The sequence below is a fragment of the Pezoporus wallicus genome, unplaced genomic scaffold (genome assembly GCF_028554395.1).
Source record: "Pezoporus wallicus isolate ANWC-B61680 ecotype Strahan unplaced genomic scaffold, APGP_CSIRO_Pwel_v1 contig_8057, whole genome shotgun sequence".
Taxonomy (NCBI): Eukaryota; Metazoa; Chordata; class Aves; order Psittaciformes; family Psittacidae; genus Pezoporus; species Pezoporus wallicus.
Genome location: NW_026637044.1, coordinates 442292 through 463018, shown reverse-complemented (window position 1 = coordinate 463018; position 20727 = coordinate 442292). Strand labels below are relative to the sequence as shown.

Genomic DNA, 20727 nt, shown 5'->3' with positions numbered 1-20727 from the left:
CATTTCTATTCTATATTGATTTGAGATCCAGAAACAAGGTCCTGCTTCATTCCACTAGAACCTGGTGTTTCTTGAAAAGGCAGACAAGGAGAGAAGCTCTGCTTCTGCTGTTCAGAAACTCTCTACAGACAGTTCCTGCAGATCAAGTCATTTTTTATTCTTACCTGGTGGCTCAACAAAGAAAGAGGCATCTGGTCCCTCCATGTCACTCTGAACTCCCATCCAGTGTTCTTCAGGCACTGTGGAAAACACACATTTAGTCCTGCCACTGACACTGCTTAATTTTTTCAGTTGAAGGTACTGACTTCACTGTTTTGTGAGTTCATTCTCAGGTAACTTTCCAGCTCCCTTTAAGAATGGTAACAGAACATCATGTTCTTCTGTGACTATTGCTGGTGAAAGCTTGCATCAGAGAAGAGTCAGAACCACCACTGGCCCAGGACGCAACGGAGCAGGTTCCTTCCTCAGTTCTTCTGGACAACTGGTTCTAAGTGGCCCTGCCTGAGGTGAGGTCCAATAAGATGACCTTCAGAGGTCTCATTTCAACCTCAACCAGTCTGTGATCTCTCAGCATTCCAGAACATTCTCAAACAACGAAGAACCGTCATTACCAACACGAGAATGTCTAATCTTGACTCATTTTATGTATCAACTCCCCCACCAAGATTCTTTTGGACTAGTAAACCAAGATTTTCCAGCTGCATGCCCTTCAAACCCAGCTAGCTAGACACACAGTAAGAGCAAAACATCTGTTTCTTACCTGCTTTGTCTTGCAGAAATTCTGCTGTTGAATCCAAGTCAATGAAGGCTGACTGGTCTAGAGCCTCTGCAGGCGAATACAGGGCCCCCAAGAAAGGTTGTTCAGGTACCATCATAGAATCATGTGGTGCTAATGAAGTAAAAGGCCAGCTGTTAATCATCACACCAGCCCTAATGACTCCCCTTCAAAATTTGAAGTCTGTACAACACTTGGAAAATAAACTATTCTGTTCTGCTCACAAGCAGCTCAGATAAAGTTTGTAAACTCTCTCAGCTCACCTTTAGAAACCATGTTGTAAATTATGTCTCTATATATAACTTTGTAACAAGGCATAAGACAGTAAGCACAGGCAAATTACTGCACCTCTGCTTTTTGCTTCTGCTCCCATGAATTCTTGTTAATAACCACCTGAACCCCCATAGTCACAAAAATGAGGACCACTTAGTAGAAAAATATCCAGTGTATTTAATTTCTAGCCATGAAGACAAAAGGTATCAGTAAGCTCAACTTCAACAATGAAAATGCATTGAGCACTGTAACAGCTCTGCTATAGAGACAAGCTGAGAGAGCTGGGCTTGTTCAGCCTGGAGAAGAGAAGGCTCCAGGGACACCGTAGAGCAGCTTCCAGTGCCTAAAGGGGCCCACAAGAAAGCTGGAGAGGGTGTTTTTGACAAGGGCAGGTAGGGACAGGACAAGGGGGAATGGCTTTAAACTGACAGAGGGGAGATTGAGATGGGATCTGAGGAAGTTCTTCCCTGTGAGGGTGGTGAGGCCCTGGCACAGGTTGCCCAGAGAAGCTGTGGCTGCCCCATCCCTGGCAGTGTTCAAAGGCCAGGCTGGATGGGGCTTGGAGCAACCTGGCCTGGTGGAAGGTGTCCCTGCCCATGGCAGGGAGTTGGAACTGGATGAGCTTTAAGATTCCTTTCAACCCAAACCATTCTGTGATTTTATGTTTCCAACTTGTCTAGTTGTCCTATTTCCTTCTGCCTAAATAAACTGAACCCTCCCACCCCCACCCCCAAAAAAAAAAAAAACAAAAAACAAAAACAAACCCCAAAACCAAACCAAACCAAACCAAAATAAAACCCCAAAATAACCAGTTTCTAGAAGGAGCTATTGAATGACTTCAGGCACACGCAAAACCCTCATTATATGGTCTGTGAACTTATCAGCTTATTAATTTTCATTACACAAAAATCAACAGAGAAAGCACCAAAAGCTATCTATCTGCGACAAAAGCAGAGGAGGAACTCACCACGGATGCCTCTGGAAGTGTCAACATGGTCAGTGAACAGCGGCACATTCTTCATGTCAGTAGGAAATGATAAGTCAGGCAGATTGTCCCCTCTGTGCATGCTGAAGGAATCTGGCAGGAGAGAAGTATGAGGCCAGGGTCACCGCACAGGGGGAAGACACGGTGCAGAGTAAGATTATTCAAGAAACAAGATGACGATGCATCTGACACCATCACTGAGCTTCCAAGGGAAAGCTGCTTTCAAGACTATTTGCCAGGGGCAGCCACCTTCATAACCAGAATTTCTGCCCAGCAGTAAAACTTGGTTGCTCAGACTGCTCCAGAAAAACTGAACTCAAAGTTTAGATTACAACTGTTGCATGGAGAACATGTCTCCTCCCCTCAAGAAGGACACATCTGTTTCTGAACTGAGAGACACATACAGTTAACCTGAGTCAGGAAGAAGGGCTGAGCTCCCGATCAGTTAAGTCAGGAGCAGACTCAGGAAAACTTGTGTAAGCTCTCCAAGAACAGTACACCAGCATAAACTGACTGATGAGCCAGTATTTTAACCAAGTAACAAGCCAGAGAGGAAAAGATCCCATTTCCCAGTGTCCCAGGCAGATGAACAGCTTTTGCCCTTAGTGCCAGACCAGACACACTGGTTGTCACAATTTTCAGTCTATGTTCACAAGTCAGCTGGTGTCAACTTCGGTTAGTCTAATGTGTGTTAACTTTGTTCTCCTCTTGGTCTGTGTTTTAAGTAGATACATCAATGTCCCCTGCAAAAGATGGTATTCCAGCAGCTGAGGATTCAGCAAGAGAAAATTCCTTCTCTGCAAGTTTTATTTTCTGTGTGCACACATCTCCTTTCCCCTCAAGCAATCGGCATGGGCATTCAAACCGGAACAACAGAGAGAATCACCATGGTGGGTTTTATGAGATGGATTACTAAACTGAAATGCCATGAGGCAGGGAGTAGGCAGATGGCCTCACTGACGGAATAAAACAAAGAGGAGACACGACCCTTCCATGAGTTAGTCACCATACCATAATACAGTCAAGGGCAAGACACTGCAAGGGGAAAGAAACATGGCATTCCTGTCCCAAAACAAATTATTCTGTAGTTGTAGTTTACAACCCCCTAGACATGTTTTAGGATCACTGGTTTCTAACACATCTTGCTGACTTGTGCCAGATGTATACTGCACTTCAGACAGGCCCAGCCGAGCAATGAGAGGTTTCAACTCAAGTGGCCTCTTGCAGATGAGCAATGCTTCCCATGACTCCCTCACAGATTGCGTTACACAGGAGCTGAAGAACTCTCTGTTCCTGAAATGGCTGTTGCACAGCAGTTCTTAGGCACTGCACAGATTTCTTCCAGTTAAGCACAATTAAAAGGGATTCAGTTGAAGGCTGATTTTCATTTTTATGTCAGGCATGCTATCTGAGGGGTTAATAGCCAAACTTCAACTCTTCACATGCCCACGGTGCTCCAAGATGTCACCGTCAGGGGAGCTGCATGAATTCTTTTATAAATCTATCAGACTGAGATGCCAAGACAATGTCCTGCTTCAGAGTAAACTCCAGAAAATTTTCATTTCAAACTGTTGAAAACAGTACTACCAAGACTAAATAACTGCCTTTTTTTCCTACTGAAAACAAAACACCACAAAACCCCACACAAAAAACAACCAACAAAAAAAAACCAAAAAAACAAAAAAACAACCAACCAAAAAAATCCCAAACCACCCCCCCCCCCCCAACCCACAAAAAGCATCACAACTGAAACCAATTTAAGAAACAAGAGATGCTGATGATCTCTTTGTCCAGGAGTTAGATGATGTGGGAAAAACGGCCAACCCAGCTTAAACCCTGTCTCTGCTCCAGAGGGAGGAGTTATGGCCAAACTTTTGTTTTCAATCTCCAAAGATCCTCCACAGATTCAAGGGGGCTGATGCTCTATTCAAGTTTTAGCATTTTTGTGACTTGTTGATACTGCTCTGCTGATTACAGAATCCTAGAATCCCAGGTTGGGAAGGAGATCAAGGATCACCTGGCCCAACTCTTCTAGATAAAGCATGACCTAAACTAGATGGCCCAGCACCGTGTCCAGCTGAATCTTAGCACTGTCCAACGTTGGGGAGTCCACCACTTCCATGGGGAGATTATTTCAGTGGCCGTTTCTTCTCACTGTGAAACATTTGCCTCTTGGGTCCAACCAGAATCTCCCTGGGAGTAACTTATGCCCATCACCCTTCATCTTTTCCATGGGACTCCTTGTAAATAGGGAGTCTTTGTCTTCTTTGTAGCCATACTTTAAATACTGATGACAAGGTAATGGTCCCAGAAAGCACATTGCAGATGAAAGTTGAAAGGTGGGTAGGTAAGAATGAACTGCCTGGATGGGCTATGGCAAGCTCAGGCAATTCTCTGCACTTCCATTAAACAAGCCCTGAAAATAATGCTCAACTTGCCCAAAATTTTCAGCTTGTTTAGAATATTACAAAGCCAGACAAATGTGAAGAATCTGACAATATTGTTTCTAGACAGCTGGAGGTAAGATCAACACAACATTTATGAAACTTTCTTTTCAGCTCACTTCCACAGACACTTATGTCCTTCCCTGTCAGAGACACAGCTCCTATTGGCCAATGACTATGGACTAATAAACGTGTTATTGTAGCTCATTCAAATAGGAACTCTTCCTGTTTAGATATTTAGGTGTAGTTACAGTAATAAGTCATGATCCACTTGTGATTAAGGGTCTTGCAGCACGTCCAAAGCTTGCAAGTAATTAGATAATGTCAGTTTTATTAATTGTACATTACATTACACTTTTAAAACAAGATTTACTATAGGTAGTATGTAAATTACATACGTACAGTTTTGCTCATAGCTGTTACTTCATAGTGTTAAGTCTCACTGCCAGATCCCAACACAGCATTTGTAATAGAGAAGAACAAAGTTGACAGCAGACTCAAATGCACTTGCAGATGCTCACAGAAGCGACACTGCTGGCATTTCCCAGGTTTCTCACCAAGGAATGAGAAATTACAGCAATGCTGGTCAGGAGACCAGTTAAACCATTGACCAAAGAATTCTCTCCTTGGGAGGGGAATCACAGAACCATAGAACGTTTTGGGTTGGAAAGGACCTTAAGATCATCAAGTTCCAACCCCCTTGCCATGGGCAGGGACACCTTCCACTAGACCAGGTTGCTCCAAGCCCCCGTCCAACGTGGCGTTGAACTTTGCCAGGGATGGGGCAGCCACAGCTTCTCTGGGCAACCTGTGCCAGGGCCTCACCACCCTCACAGGGAAGAACTTCTTGATATTTCATCAAACATCCTTTAAGTAGAATCTCTTGTTCATACAGCATCAGGAAGAGCAGAATGGAGGAATTCTTTTACACTGAAGTATACCTGGTATACTTCTTGGTGCGCAAAATACTTCAAAGCCATGAAAACTAAGGAAATGTGGTTTCATGCAACAGATAACCCAAAGATTCACATTATTCAGGCCAAAAGAATATTGGGTGATGGGCTAGGTATATAAATTGCTCCTAATCAACGAGTTTGTCATCTGGCTACTGAGCCATCAAATTCTCATTCTTCCATCTAATACAGCAATGGGAAGGAAAAGCCCAGTAACTGTTTTAGAAACTAGTGGCTCTTTTGTTCCAGTTGTTCCATGAATCATTTCTTACCCTTGTAACAGTATATAATTTCCCCACTGAATCTTTTAGTAAATATGAGATTCAGATAGCAAGAAAATAATTTAGTAAGCAGTTTTACATTACTCAAAAATATGTACTGAGAAAGTTTCATTCAGTTTCAGCCAGTAGCTTTCCCAGGATTGTTGCCTGTTAGTATGTGGGCAGCACATGCTTTTCTCGTACCCTCCAAGAGCTAGCAAGGAATTTTCCATAATCTTGTTCAAAATTGAGGGAAGACTGTGTGAAAGTTGTTGGGTGAAAGGGTATCTTTTTGCAGGGGCAAGTTACACAAGGTTCATTTAATTTTCAAGAGAGTCAGCAGCTACATGGGCTGCCTCTGGAACAGACCGACCTGCATTGCAGGCACTGGTACGTGACAACTGCAACCAGCATTGCTGAGAGCCAGGGAAGACTGGCTTTTGGCTGTCAACAATTCCGGTGAGGTTTGCACTGAAAGCCACAGTACTCCAGAGTGGTTGAACTGTGGGAGTCAACCAAAACCAGCTATTTCTGTGTGAACCAAGACAGGGGAAACCTGCTCACCCACACTATGTGCTCCAACATGCTGGACTAGCAACTCCATTTTTAACCAGCTAGACTACACTCGAGGGCAAGTTAGGGGATTGATGTGCGAAGTTCACCCTGGTGTTAAGACGTTAAGCATGTTAGGAAAACTGAGCAACGCATCTTAAAGAACACAGGCACTAGTAGAAGGCAAGAACAAAACCACCCTTAGGGATGGAGACTAGGACTCTATCATGTCACACAACTCAAAGTAACTGATGCTACAGAGTTAACACTAAAAGTCATACCAGCCATCTCCGTGGGTTTGAATACTGGCTGTGATTCAAAGCACAGGTCTCTGTCATCCATTGTCCAGGACTCATTGCGATCAAGAAATTCTTTGTAAGACAGCTTTTCATCCATGTTCTCTCCTGGGAATACTGAAACCAGAGAAAATGACACAGTGAAAAATTAAACTAAAACATTTAAAATGGGTTACTGCATGATATGACATTCAGAGGCCAAAAGACAACATGAACACGTTAACCAAACTGGAGACCATGACTATTCATTTTTTACTGCTTTGATCCAACTCTTCAAATATAAGAAAGAAAATGGGAATTTCTGCATCTTGACACACACATAAGTTCAAGAATGGACTTGCATGTCAGAGTGCTGGCCTGTCTTCAGATGTTGGACTATTCATGCTAGGTTCCTCAATTCATCTTTAGGGAGATTTTTAATAAATGAAAGCGCGAGAACACCACCGAGTGACTGAACCTGCAAGGCTAAGCAAAGCTTTCAGGTCTGTCAGTACAAAAACACTGATGGCAACTTGCTCATCGGGTCACAGTGTGAAGGAGGAAATCTAAAGCCCCTCCTCTCCTCCCCACACATTAACTCATCCCTACCAAATCTGACCATAATTACAAAAGTATTAGTACCACCACACAGGCACACAGTACATACAGGATAGTGTCCTCTCTATTTTACCAGGAAGACAAACCATTTAAGCGAGTCATTTTTCTCTAAATACCTCAGAGACCTTTATTTTTATATCTTCGTATTTCACACTTGAGCCTTGTCTTCCCCCAGTTTACACTAAAGACAGTTCTCTAAACACATCAAAACATCAAAGCCTGATGGTTTATATCCAACTTTATATCCGAAAACTTCCATCTTTTTTCTGCTCTCCCCATTTTAAAAACAGCTGCACTGAGAATAACAGCCTTCAGCAATTTGAGATGCTGATGATTTGAGTCAAGAATTTTATTACCGCAGTCTTGGTAGGCACCATGCACAGCTTACAAGTGTCCCACAGAAAAACGGATGGAAATAAAGAAGAAATTAGTCTACCTAAAAGTATTTAAATAAGGTTTGTCACAAAAAACATCCAAAATATGCAGATCATGCACATTTTCCATTTCCTGAAGTCCTTACAAGGAGTTTGAAGATGTTTTGAAAATCAAAGCAAAGAAAGCTCAGTTGTGAGCAGAGACACTCTCCAGGAGCAACACTAAGACACACCATGGGGTCTCCTCTTCCTCAGCTTCTGTGGCTGGTTTTGATTTTGTTTTTTTTAGTTGAAACTTGATAGGCTTTAAGGTTCCTTCCAATACAAACCAGTCTACAATTCTATTTTAAAGACTTCAGCTTTTTTTTTTTTCTCTTGTTGAAACAACCACTTGTTGAAACAAAAGTAGCAGCTAATGATAATGGCCAGGATAGGAAAAAACACTAAGGAATAAATCCAGTTCTTGTAAATAAGAGCTGTATCAGTACCTACAGCATATGAAAGCTAAGCTACAACTGAGCTAGGGCTTGTGATTTACACCTCAAATTAACACTCAAGAAATTCCTGAACTCCAGCTGGGTCGATAGTGTTCACCCTACTGTAGTTCTCTCGTAGTCTCAGCTGTTATCGTAAAAAGCCTGGTCCTTTCAGCTTTCAAAGACATTTTCAGACCCTGAAGTTGTACAAAAGAAACAAAAACATAGAAAAAGAGTCATGGAATGGTTTGGGTCAGAAGGGACCTTAAGGACCATCCTGTTTCAAAACCCTGCCATGGGCAGGGATGCCTTCCAGTAGACGAGGTTGCTGAAAGCCACATCAGCCTGGCCTTGAACACAGGGATGGGGCAACCACAGCTTCTTAGGGCAACCTAAGTCCTAAAGTTTTTAAATACGACAAACACAGTGGAAAGGCTCAAAACAAACACCCAGACTAATGACTTTTCACATTAATTTTCATTTTAAGGAGACAGAAGAGTTGACAAATTCAGGTCTCCAATTGACAACACTGTACTTTCAAACTGATTTCCAGTTCCTTCCGGAAAGAAACACAGAAAAAAATAAAACCAAAAAATATTACACTATCTCCTTCTCTCATCCCCTAACACAATATGCTACACTCTCTTGTCAAGACATCTCTATGTTTTCAATATTTCTGCCTTCGCTCAGGCTAACAATACCACTCACAAGACTGGAGCTCAGAAAAGGAAACTGATGGTATGCCTCAGAAGATATCCCTGAAGAAGACCCTTAATTCAGTGCAGTACTGCAGTTAATAAATGCAAAATCAGCGCTAATGCACAGAAGGAACAGAATGCTGGTATTTAAAGGGAACAATCACTGCCTCTTCCAGGAGGCTGATGTACCAGCTAGTTGCAAACACAGAATTCACAGCAAGGCGGAACAAAGATTCAGAGAGACTGTAAGAATTCTAATAATAAAGTGATTGAGAAAGAAGAGAGATGGGTTTTCTGCTTGTTTTACATCACAAAATAATGAAACAATACTAGAACAAATTAATTGGTGATTAGAGCAACCTGATCAGAGATTTTGTTCTCAGAAGAACAGAAAGGGATTCGATGAAGTCAGAAACACATGAAAATCTTCAATTATTACTTAAATACTATTTGTCATAATTAATGCCTGGAGCTCAATGCCATACAGTGTCCCTGGGGTCTAAAACTTGACAAAATCAGGGGCATGTGACAGTCTGAATACTCCTATTTTGAGTCATCACCAGCAGTACACTATCAGGGACTTCACATATAATCCCCAGGAAAGGTAGAAGAATTAATGAGCTTTAACTCCTGTGGAGGCATTACATGAACTGCAGCATAGCAGGAGAGACAGGGGACACCCTTTAAATACTGGGTCAGTATTTAAAGGGTGGCTACAAAGATGACAGAGACTCCTTTTTTACAAAGAGTGCCATGGAAAAGATGTGGGGTGATGGGCACAAGTTACTTCCAGGGAGATTCTGGTTGGACCCAAGAGGAAAAGTTTTCACAATAAGAACAACCAGCCACTGGCATAACCTCCCCCTGAAAGTGGTAGACTTCCCAATGTTGGACAATGTTAGATTCGGCTGGATACAGTGCTGAGCCATTTAGTGTAGGTCATGCTTTGTTTAGAAAGGTTGGACCAGATAACCCTTGAGGTCTCTTCCAACCTGGGATTCTAGGGTTCTATAAAGGAACTATGTCAGTGTTTCCCTACCTAAATTCAGAGGCAGAGATGGTGTCAGCAGTTTTCAGTTAACATCAGCTTAGCTCCTTTGGCAAGTGGCAGGACACAGGCTCTCCTTGCCCACACTGGCCTCCCAACTAGGCATGGAACCACTATCTTCCCTGAGCTGACAACAGGCAGCCAATAGCCAACAGCTCATCCTCCTGCTCCATCCCAAGCCCCATGCAAGTGGAGGTGTTTCCAGCTCCTAATCTGAGCCGAACAGGGATGTCCCAGGTTTGCCCCACTTCCGAAAGGGCTGAGAAATGTTGTAGCAGATGTACCATGCTTTGGCTGCAATGAGCAAAGAGGAACTGAATCTTCAAAGGGAAACAAGATGGACTATTCACAACACTGCTCGTGGCACCAGCATTTGAGCTTGGGTGCCCCACAAGGAACACATTGGAAAGAATGAGTAACACTGGAAACACGTTTTTTTTCTACTGAAATTCAAAATACAGTAACACTGCCTACCAGATGCAGGTTGAGTGCTGACACACCATGCCAAGACGGGCACTACAGGAAGTGATGCTATGGTCCATGAGTTTGTATCCAGATTCTGATCCAACCAAATAGAAATAAATGAATTTATTTTCTACCCTTATATGCAATCTGATTTCCAATTCTCTCACACTCAAGAGTATTATTCTAGCGAAATAATATCTTCTACTACTTTGTTTCTGTGTAAACACCACAGAGAAACCATTGAAGAACTGCTTCTGAACAAATCCCATTTTTGACCATCAGAGAGTTATTCCTACCTCTCGTGCTACAGTCCTGCAGATGCTACAAGCATCCTAAAGCAGTGCTGATTTGGCAAGCAGATGCTGCTTTTCTGCCAGTGGCTTTTACCCATTAATCCGCTAAATGCCTACATTTGATATGGTTGACCTCAGCAGAGAGGATACAGAAGCTTCCCAGGCCAAGCTTTACAACAGCCCTGCTATCTTTTCAAAGGAGGAGGTACAAGGGTGTGCAGGAAGCAAGCAGGAAAGGTGAGGTGTGAAGGCAATAACTCCCTTGCATTCAGAAGAACAACCAACCTAGGCAATGCTGTCTGATCCTGGATTCCGAGGGTAGCTTAAAGGCTGATGATTTAAGCAGGAAATACTTTGATAAGACAGAGAATGATCGTTTAGATTTGCAAAGTACTTTAAAGACAAAGTGTCACTACATGTGTCAAGAGACATTATTATTTAGGTAATAATAAATATTGTTCAGCCTGGAGAAGAGAAGGCTCTGAGGAGACCTTAGAGCAGCTTCCAGCGCCTAAAGGGGCCCACAGGAAATCTGGAGAGGGGCTTTTCACAAAGGCAGGTGGGGGTAGGACAAGGGAGAATGGCTTTAAACTGACAGAGGGGAGATTTAGATGAGATCTGAGGAACAAGTTCTTCCCTGTGAAGGTCTGGCACAGGTTGACCAGACAAGCTGTTTGATGAAATCAAACTCCTGATGGGTTTTGGTATTTGCAAAACCTTAGTTCTAGCAAAAGCCCCCAAAGCCAGATGAAAGACTATTCAAAAGCGGTTGCGAATTGCCTCTGTCAAATCATTAGAAATAGAAACTAAAGACCTGCATGTTTTTCATAATATTTTCGTAACAGATGCTAATTAAAAAAACAAGCCCAAACCACCACTGCTTTCCAGCAGATAAAGGGATGTCAGGAGGACTCCAGTTGGGTGCTGGAGGCAGCCAAGAGCCCAGCAGCCAGGTCAGGAGTAGGCACAAGGCTTCTGAGCCCAGGGCAGCCTGTGACATGCTGAGGCTGAGCTTCGCTATCCAAGTGCCAGTGACAATGCAAGCGGAGAACAAAGCCTGCTGTATCAACAAACATGTTAGCACTAACTCCCCTGCTATTCCTGGTCAAAGGGTTTTTCAACATGACTTGCCATACAGCTATAAGGTGGATGCTTCCAGCTTATTTGTTGTCCCCACCCCATCCCAATATTCAGGTCCTCCTCATCCAAGCAAGCCTGGTGGAACACAAGAAAAAATCTCAGACCCAGGGTCCCAAGGAGTGCAGAAAAAATGATTTTTCTGTTCCAAACCCAGTTCTGCAGACTCCTAAATATACTGTCTGCATGTGATCTACAAATAAAAGACATAAAAACAAACAAAAATGAGCACCCAAACTCTTAGGATGATCAGTCTGGAAAGTGCCTATTAACATATATGCACCAGATTATGCACGCAACACAAAATGTAAATCTGACAGATCCCACAAACCTGTAAAGTAATTTTAGCAGATACTAAAACCTGATGATAATTTAAAGTCCATTTATGACTTGATAATAACTAATAAATTTGATTATAGCTATATAAGGACTATAGCTTCCAAAACCTTGCTTAAAGCAAAAAAAAAAATACAGTTAACAACATACTTACACAGCAAACTTGCTTCTGAAAGTAAAAATACGGATCCCATGCAAGTAGCACCTTCTCTGAACTGATCCCACAGAAAGTTCCAGAGAAAGAGTGCAAAACATTTAGTAGGGCTGCTGACAGCGTTGATTTGTTTGGTTTATCATCAGCTCTGCAAAGATCAGCACAGTCACATAAGCTAATCCATCCGAACTAGCACTTCTTGCCACCTTCAACACAGACACTCCCCACATGGGCTGCCTACTGTGCTCAGACCTCCAGAAGAAATCTGGACCCACTAACATGCAGGACATCATACAGTGAATGTCCAGCCAGGAGCACTCTTAGCAGAGGATTACTACGATAAAGCTTTTCACTGCAGGCAATGCTAATCTTGATAGGTCACCGACCAGATCTCTAGCTAGAGGTTAAGTATCTTCAAAACTAATGAGTCTGAAGCCATGAGATGTCCCTGCCAGCACCAAGCCAAGCAAACAGAAAAAGAGAAGCTTAAGAGCTTCATTCCTGAGGCTGATCTTAAAGCTAATTTGCCCAGATTGCTGCATTGGTTCAGTATCTGAAGTGGCTGCCAAGTTTCTCTTGCTGAAATCACCACCTCGGACTGACGCTGTTACTAGCCATGACCTACATTAATTCTCTGCAGTCTCAAAGGAGACACCACCTCTGCAAGGTATGGTCCAGTACTGCCTTTAAAGAGAATGTTAAGAAAACTGTTAGCAGGCTGGGGTCAGTAACATGCTATGTTTTACATTCTGTGTGAGATCTTGAGCTGCTCTGGTACCACCTGGTGCTTGTGTGAGGCTCTGCTCTGCACAGCTGCACTCAGCAGGCAGTTTCTAACAGGAGCAACCTCCAATTCCCACCGTAGAGGTTCATAAGGTATTTCTCTGCATGTCCTCTCTGACAGATGTTAGGAAGAAGTTCTTCCCTGTGAGGGAGTGAGGCCCTAGCACAGGTTGCCCAAAGAAGCTCAATGGGCAGGCTGGATGGGGCTTGGAGCAACCTGGTCTAGTGGAAGGTGTCCCTGCCCATGGCTGGGGGTTGGAACTGGATGGGCTTTAAGGTCCCTTCCAATCCAAACCATTCTGTGACTCTACAATCTTTTAATCTGCACACCCAGAGAGGTACTACCTTCAATATGCTAACCCAGCAGTGTTAGAGAGGATGGGATGATGTGTGCAGTATCAGGTGAAAAACCCAACCAGCAGCCAAACCATTCTGGGTTCTTATCTTTTCCTGGCTTAGGACTTTGATGCACTGCTTGGGAAAGGGATAAAAAAACCTTACCTTTAATATTACACAGAACCTCTCCAAAGATGCTCAGCACTCACTGCATGCATGCTGATCAGTGTCAACTAAAAGTACCTCGCAGGACTATCTCCTTAATATTTTACTACCAACTTCATTATTTCCTAGAACATTGTCCAGTTCAGTTCAGAGTGAAAGGTCTTAAAATCACTGTAAATAAGTTCTTCAGACACACTCCACTAACACCCAAAATCTAAGGGACATACATGACTACACGGAAAAGGATGTGACCGACCCACCAAAGTTCATACACTTTTATCCAGAAGAAGAGCTCAAGATTAAATAAAGTTCCTGCATTTAATAAGTAGATAAAGCACAAAGTGGCAGCCTTGATGGAGAACTTATCCCGACTAGAGTTGTCAAGCTGGTTACATTCTGCCCAGTGACCTTCCTCTTGTCAAACCAAAATACACACAACTCCATTAAAACTTTCCTATTTTTTTTACAAAATAAAAATCTGAGGGAAGTTGAACACTGGAGAAATTACCCAGAGAGGCTGTACAGTCTCCATCCTTGGAGATAATTCTAAACACAACTGGACAAAGACTGAGATGCTGTCTCTGGTTTCCCTGCTTTGAGCAAGGATGTTGGGATTCAAGGCACTGGAGGTCCCTTCCATCCTCCTAAGCCTTTGCAGGCACTTCATATATTGCTTTTGGAGAAAAATATTTCTGTCCCTGCAGAAGACAAATGCTTAGCTACCAGGAACTGGTGCTGAAATCAAATCTGGCTGAGGTTACTCAAAATACTGCAACTTGCTGCAATACGAAGCAATTTCAAATCCAGCACTGAGTTGGATGGGAAGAAGAAAATCAGGAATTTGTTACAGGTCCTCAAGAAACCATAGGGCATTTCAGATGGTGCTGACAATTCAAGAAGCACTTTATGCTTTCCTTCTAAAATTCCATGCTGTTATATAATCCGGAACATTAAAAAGGCTCTGCGCGTACAACTGTCAGAGTCAGTATCGCCCAATTTAAAGGATGTAAACTCAGTAACTTTAAAGTTCAACACAAGTTCACATTTTGCCTTAAAAAAAAAAATAAAAACAAAAATCTGCAAGAAGAAATTGTTTATTGTATGATGCTTTTTTTCCTTATTTATTCCTCCTAAAGAGACATTTCTTCAGCAGTGACTCCTTCATGATAAATTGGAAGAAGAGCCAAGGAGATGCATGGGAAGCACACCTCCCACCCTCAGCTCTAATTGCTCTACAAGCAACATTTGTCCTCATGCTCCAGCTTCCCACTGGGAATGTCAGATGTTCGGAAGTGAGTAATCTCGCTCCTGATGTTAGCACATCTCAGAGGTTATTAAAGAAGTCTCACTGATAGCTGACAATGCTCCAGACCGCTGTGCAGGTCATCTTCCACCAGATATGCTTCAGATTCATCCATCTTGACATTTTTTAATAACAAAGGCACTTGACATCCTATTTTTAAACAAAAGGCTCTCTAAAGACTTATATCCACAGCGTTGCCATAGGCACATATAAACAAACCAGCTCTATGCAGGAGAGCTTCTTTTACCTGCTCAGAGTAATGTTTTATGGGCAACTGTTCGGGGAATTAATTAATTTTCTGCAGGAAGATGAGGAATGCTGCCTGTGTTTCCAGGCATTTTAAAAACAAGCACTTGAAGCATGGTTGAATACCTTTACTTTTTGCTATTCTTAGGCTTTTTCTTTGTGTTCTCTTAACTGAGATTTTTGAGAGACAAGAAATACAACTAAGACAGTTTTATTGTTTCACTCGGGGTTCCTTCCTAAAGCTGAAGGCCTATCCTTGACAGAGAATATTTCAATCCAAAACCATGCAAAAAATCCCACAAACCTATTTAACGGGCCCAACACAAGATGCAGACAACATAAAAGAATATCTCTATGTACAGAAACACTAAAGGAATAACACCAAGATTGACTAAACTAAATCACACCCTCATTCCATGAGGAATGGCCATGGATCCAGCCCCTCAAAGAACGTACAAGGCGGCAGCCAAACATCTTGACCAGGCAGCCTTCACTAAAATTGAGGTTGGAACAGCCAAATTCTGAGGCAAAAGGCTCACAGCGTGGCAACTGCCAGCTCCTTATGGTGGGCATACAAGGCCTGTCCAAAACCCAGGCTGCTGAGACTGGAGGAGAGCCCAGGATATGCAAGGACCAGGGGTGGAGTCTCACTCTCCATGCTGCCAGCCCAGCCAGAGCTCCTGAGCACAGAAATCTCATGCTCCTGAATACACAGGTCTGCAAGTGATCGCAGAATCACAGAATGCTTTGGGTTGGAAGGGCCCTTAAAGCCCATCCAGTTCCACCCTCCTGCCACAAGCACGGACACCTTCCACCAGACCGGGTTGCTCCCAGCCCCATCCAACCTGGCCTTGAACACTGCCAGGGATGGGGCAGCCACAGCTTCTCTGGGCAACCTGTGCCAGGGCCTCACCACCCTCACAGGGAAGAACTTCTTCCTCACATCTCATCTAAGTTTCCCCTCTGGCAGTTCAAAGCCATTCCCCCTTGTCCTGTCCCTACCTTCCCTTGTCAAAAGCCCCACTCCAGATTTCCTGTGGGCCCCTTTAGGCACTGCAAGGATGAAAGGGAAGGTGATGAGAGAGTGATCGCAAGTAAAACACGTTTTGTTTAAAATAAGTATCACCTGCCTTTACAGAAAAACTCAACATCAAGTTGTGTTGCTCTGATGTCCTACAAAATCCTCCTGACTTCTAGAGCAATCTGGAAGCCGCCAGCACAGCACAGTGCTGCAATGCTGAACAAGGAAAGAAGCCCTGGAGAGGTTTTGTGGCAGACTACAGCCCTGAATAGGAAGAGTGTGTCCCTCATGCTGTCACCACAAGCCAATGACACTGCAGTTTTGAGCTGTGACCCAGAGCACTGTCATCCTTCATTCTGAACAGGAAAAAGCTATTTCCCCTGAAAGGGCTGTTACCAAATTTAAACAGCTATGTACTGTTTCAGGGTATGCCCCAGTTCAAATGCACATTATAACTTTACAGCAGGGGGAGAGGCTGGAGCAGCATCTCAGACGTGATGGATGCACATGTCAGGAAGACTGACTGTGCTTCAGATTAACCCAGGGTCAAAATAAGTGCACCATACTTCTGAAACTGAAGAGCTAAAGCAGCAGCAAGGAACCACCATAAGGATTCATTTAGCAGAGGCCAGTATTGACCCCTAATGCTCAAGCCTCTTAAACATGGATATATGGAGGCACGAATTGCCACTCTGAGGGGAGTGAGGGCTTTGGTTTTAAAGGAAGACAGGTTTGGGAGTCCTCTGCCTCCAGGATAATTGAAGTAGTCTCTTGGACAGGGACACAGGTCTCCCCTAAACCTATGGAGATGCGGGGAGAAGAATGAGAAGACATTACCAAAGACATACCAGATTCCAGACACACAACCCAAAAGTTCTGAAGAAGAGTAGGATTACAGATGCTGTGCATGAACAGCTGATAACATGCAAGTCATGAACTCAAGGCATGTGCTGCAAGGTACATCTTGGGTGTATGGTGACTCCACGGTGGAGTGGAGCAAGAGGCCCAAGAATAACCTGCAGCCCAGCTGAGATGATGGGCAAGTTCCTGGGACACGTTATAGGGGACCCCAAGCTACAGCCTGGATTGAGGCAAATAGCCACAGGGAGTGCAGGACACCATAAACACAGAAGAGCAGCTAATGTGCAAGCTTCTGTCACTGCAGGTAGGACTAAGACTTTCAAAGCACCACGTCCCTTGCCCCTAAGGACATCCAAGAGCCAGAGAGTGGATTGAGAACTCTTAAATACCTGAGGTATAAAAAGACAGTGAAATTCTTCAAGAAAATATTCCCTACATACCATCTGATGATGATTCGGTAACTTGTTTTGAGGAACTCCAGCCTCCTCTAAGCTTTATCCTTCTGCACTGCGACCAGATCATATTTACTCAAACTAGCACGAAAAATAAGCCCTCAAATTTCTCTTCAGGTAGACAACAAGTGCTTCTTTCAGACTATAAGAAAGCATAGCATAAGATTTATTCTTATCCCATATCTATACCAGACGGACTAACCAATTACTCTTCTCTTCATGAAAAGTGTTTTATATTTGACAAGTCTTTTCACGGGTTGATTAAACACCACACATTCCACATGTCCCCAGTCTATCTTCCATTTACCTGCTTGACAGACACTGGGCAGAGCTACCCAGCCACGTCACCATCAAAAGCAACTGGAGCAGAATAACTGTCTCTACCTCCTCACACACAACACTCCTGAGAGGACAGGGCCACTGCTTTCCTGCACTGAGCTGCAATTTCAGTTGCGATCTGTTCCAGCCCTCAACTCCTCTACTGACAACCTGCAAGTGCTGAGTTCCTTCTTCAAATGTAATCAGGGCCAGAGAGGAAAACATAAATAAAAGCACTTACTATTAAATGATCACAATCAGCAAGTGTATTCTTTTAAAAGTCAGTATTTACAAACAAGAAACACCTACAAGAACAAGGTCCATACACCAACATACATGAAGCTTCCAGCCAACAATGTGAAAGTGATCCAGTAGTATTTTTGAAGACCTATTTCTTCAGTTAAGGGCACAAAACTGGCTGTCTCAGAATTCTGAGCAAGCAAATTATGTTAAGGAACCATCCTTATTCTTTGCACCCCATCTTACCTACACCTCATCTACTACCTCATCAAAAAAATGTGGCTTGAAAGGCTGCTTCCAGAGCGCAGTGCATCCTCTTTATTGCCCTGCTATTCTCTAGCTGCTTCTAGAGTGTATCATCATCATGATAGAACGGTTTGGGTTGGAAAGGACCTTAAAGCTCATCCAGTTCCAACCCCCTGCCAAGGGCAGGGACACCTTCCACTAGACCAGATTGCTCCAAGCCCTGTCCAACCTGGCCTTGAACACTGCCAGGGATGGGGCAGCCACAGCTTCTCTGGGCAACCTGTGCCAGGGCCTCACCACCCTCACAGGGAAGAACTTCTTCCTCACAGCTCATCTAAATCTCCCCTATGTCAGTTTAAATCCATCCCCCCTTGCCCTGTCCCTATGTACCCTTGTCAAAAACACCTCTCCAGATTTCTTGTGGGCCCCTTTAGGCACTGGAAGCTGCTCTAAAATCTCCTCTGAAGCCTTCTCTTCTCCAGGCTGAACAAGCCCAGCTCTCTCAGCCCATCTCCATAGCAGAGGTGCTCCAGCTCTCTGACAGTAAAAAACTGAATGAAAGGAGACAAGGGTCTGAATACTGCAGCTTTTTCTCATTTTGTCCTCCATCTCTATTTAATAGTTTTCCTTATATCTAATAAGCTAGAAAGCCCTTTTTTTTGACTCATGTACTTCACCGATGTAAATCACTATGTACCATAATCTGTGTATTTTTAAATCTCTCAAGCTGTAAGTTCTAGCTGTCATTTTTATTAGTTTCCTTCTTTTTCCCAGACTCTTTGAAAAACTCCTAACAGCTTCGTTAGTAACAGTCTGACCATCATTCCTATCCATATGAACCATTTGCCTTCATTAGTTTTTCAGTATTTCGTCTTCCCAATAGATTTAACTAAGGAGATTCCAGACTGCAACAAGGAATTATAATTCACTACCTTTTTCTCCCTGCTATTCATACCTTTACTTGCCGAAAAATAGTCTATTTATCATATTTACTTGCTTTTCACCTTATCTATCTTTATCTCCACTCAGCTCTCATAAGTTAAAACATGCAACAGAGACAGCACCACCTCCCTCATTATGCCTCTTCCTAGTTATAAAAATCCAAACTATTTCTTTCAGATATTTCTAGATCATAAGCCAACACTTATCCCCAAAACCAGACGCCCAGAGCTGTTAGCGAGGAAGCCACTCAGGGGACTAAGAGTGTATTATAAATATGCATAGAGTCTGGGAACTCTGAAAAAATTTAATGTAATGCTGCTCCGTGTTCAACCACACTGTATTAGAAACCCTATCCCCAGATCTGTTAGTGTCTGATTGGTGCTTTGATTCAAAACGCTTCATTTCTTTTGACCTACATATTTTGGCACTTTCCCTGCTTGCTTTCCATGAGATGCAGAGAAACCGTTCAGAAGTGACAATATATATTGTCACCCTTTAAACATATAAATACATATATATGTATATATATGTACACACACACACACATATATATTTATCTTTTCTACTGCTTCCCAAATCCCATCTGTGGGTGCATCTACACGTAAGTCCCCATATGTTTGTTCTGCAGAATGAGATAGTGATAATGGAAATAAGTGCTTAAAAATAGAAAATTTCCCTTCAGCATTACAGTCATGTTTGTTTAATGCTGAGATTATAGCCCGTTTCTCGGCCTATGTTCACACACGTTGCAGTGACCTACTTTCCGCTTTTAAAATCCCACAGCAAAAGCAGCAAGCTCACATGAGGAATCAGAAGCAGTCAAGAGAAGTCTATCTGCCACATTTGTAATATAGTTTTATGGCCATTAATTCCAGCTAGTGTCAGACTAATGACACAAGGGACATCAAAGCATGAAGCCATTTACATAATACTAGAAATAACAATTCTATTACTGTTTATTCAGGAAGGTTATGCTGAAAGAATGAGAAAAATGACATGCTGTCTCTGTTCTTTTGAAATCATTCTAATTTACAGCCTTGTAAAGAGCCACATAGTTTTCTAGGAATTATTTAATTCCTCACTACTGAGGAGTTTTTGGTGGTTTGCAGTGCTAAATAAACCTTGCTGATACTATTTTCTCTCTGTAGAACTAACTGATAAAGTACCTTTCTTCATGTTGACAGGTCATTCGAGATTGAACATGGCCACCTGAGGGAAGCAGCTCACCTGAAAGGAAAGGCTGCTCCTGCTGGTATTTGCATGGGAACTCCCACCTACCCCCCACAGACCCAAGATGTAAAGGAAAATAAATAAACCATTACTCAGATCTCTGGTCTAATGCTGAACTGTCTCACCTAGATGCATTTGACAGAGTCGGATCTCAAGCCCAGAGCTAAAGCAGACAGGCTGACACTCCTGCGATTTGACAATAAGTAGACCGGACGTTTCCAGGGTTATCAGAAGACTTTCAATGGCCTGTGAAGCTCCAGCCACAGTGAGAACTGCAGCAAATACACTGCAGGGCAATTCTGCAGTCAGGGCAGACGAGTCTTCTGCTTTGCTTTCATTATAGGAAAAATACAACAGCACACAAAGTCTGACCTTCAAACACAGCTGGGTGAGTGCATCAAGAGGAGCCCGCATGTGCAAGAGAGTTGAAGAGGTGCAGTTAGTGTCTGCTGCACATCAACAACCCAC

At 43.1% G+C, this 20727-nt stretch overlaps 1 protein-coding gene across 1 annotated transcript in view; it reads right to left on the bottom strand.

Annotated features, from left to right (window-relative positions):
• Positions 1 to 20727, bottom strand: part of LOC130595851 (microtubule-associated protein 4-like) — a 90794-nt gene that overhangs the window by 6570 nt on the left and 63497 nt on the right. Inside the window, exons 5-8 of the mRNA XM_057402893.1 lie at positions 6524 to 6655; positions 2016 to 2126; positions 761 to 889; positions 165 to 239 (exon numbers count right to left, since the gene is read on the bottom strand). Coding sequence (XP_057258876.1) covers positions 165 to 239; positions 761 to 889; positions 2016 to 2126; positions 6524 to 6655 — 447 coding nt within the window. The remainder of the gene's footprint in view (positions 1 to 164; positions 240 to 760; positions 890 to 2015; positions 2127 to 6523; positions 6656 to 20727) is intronic.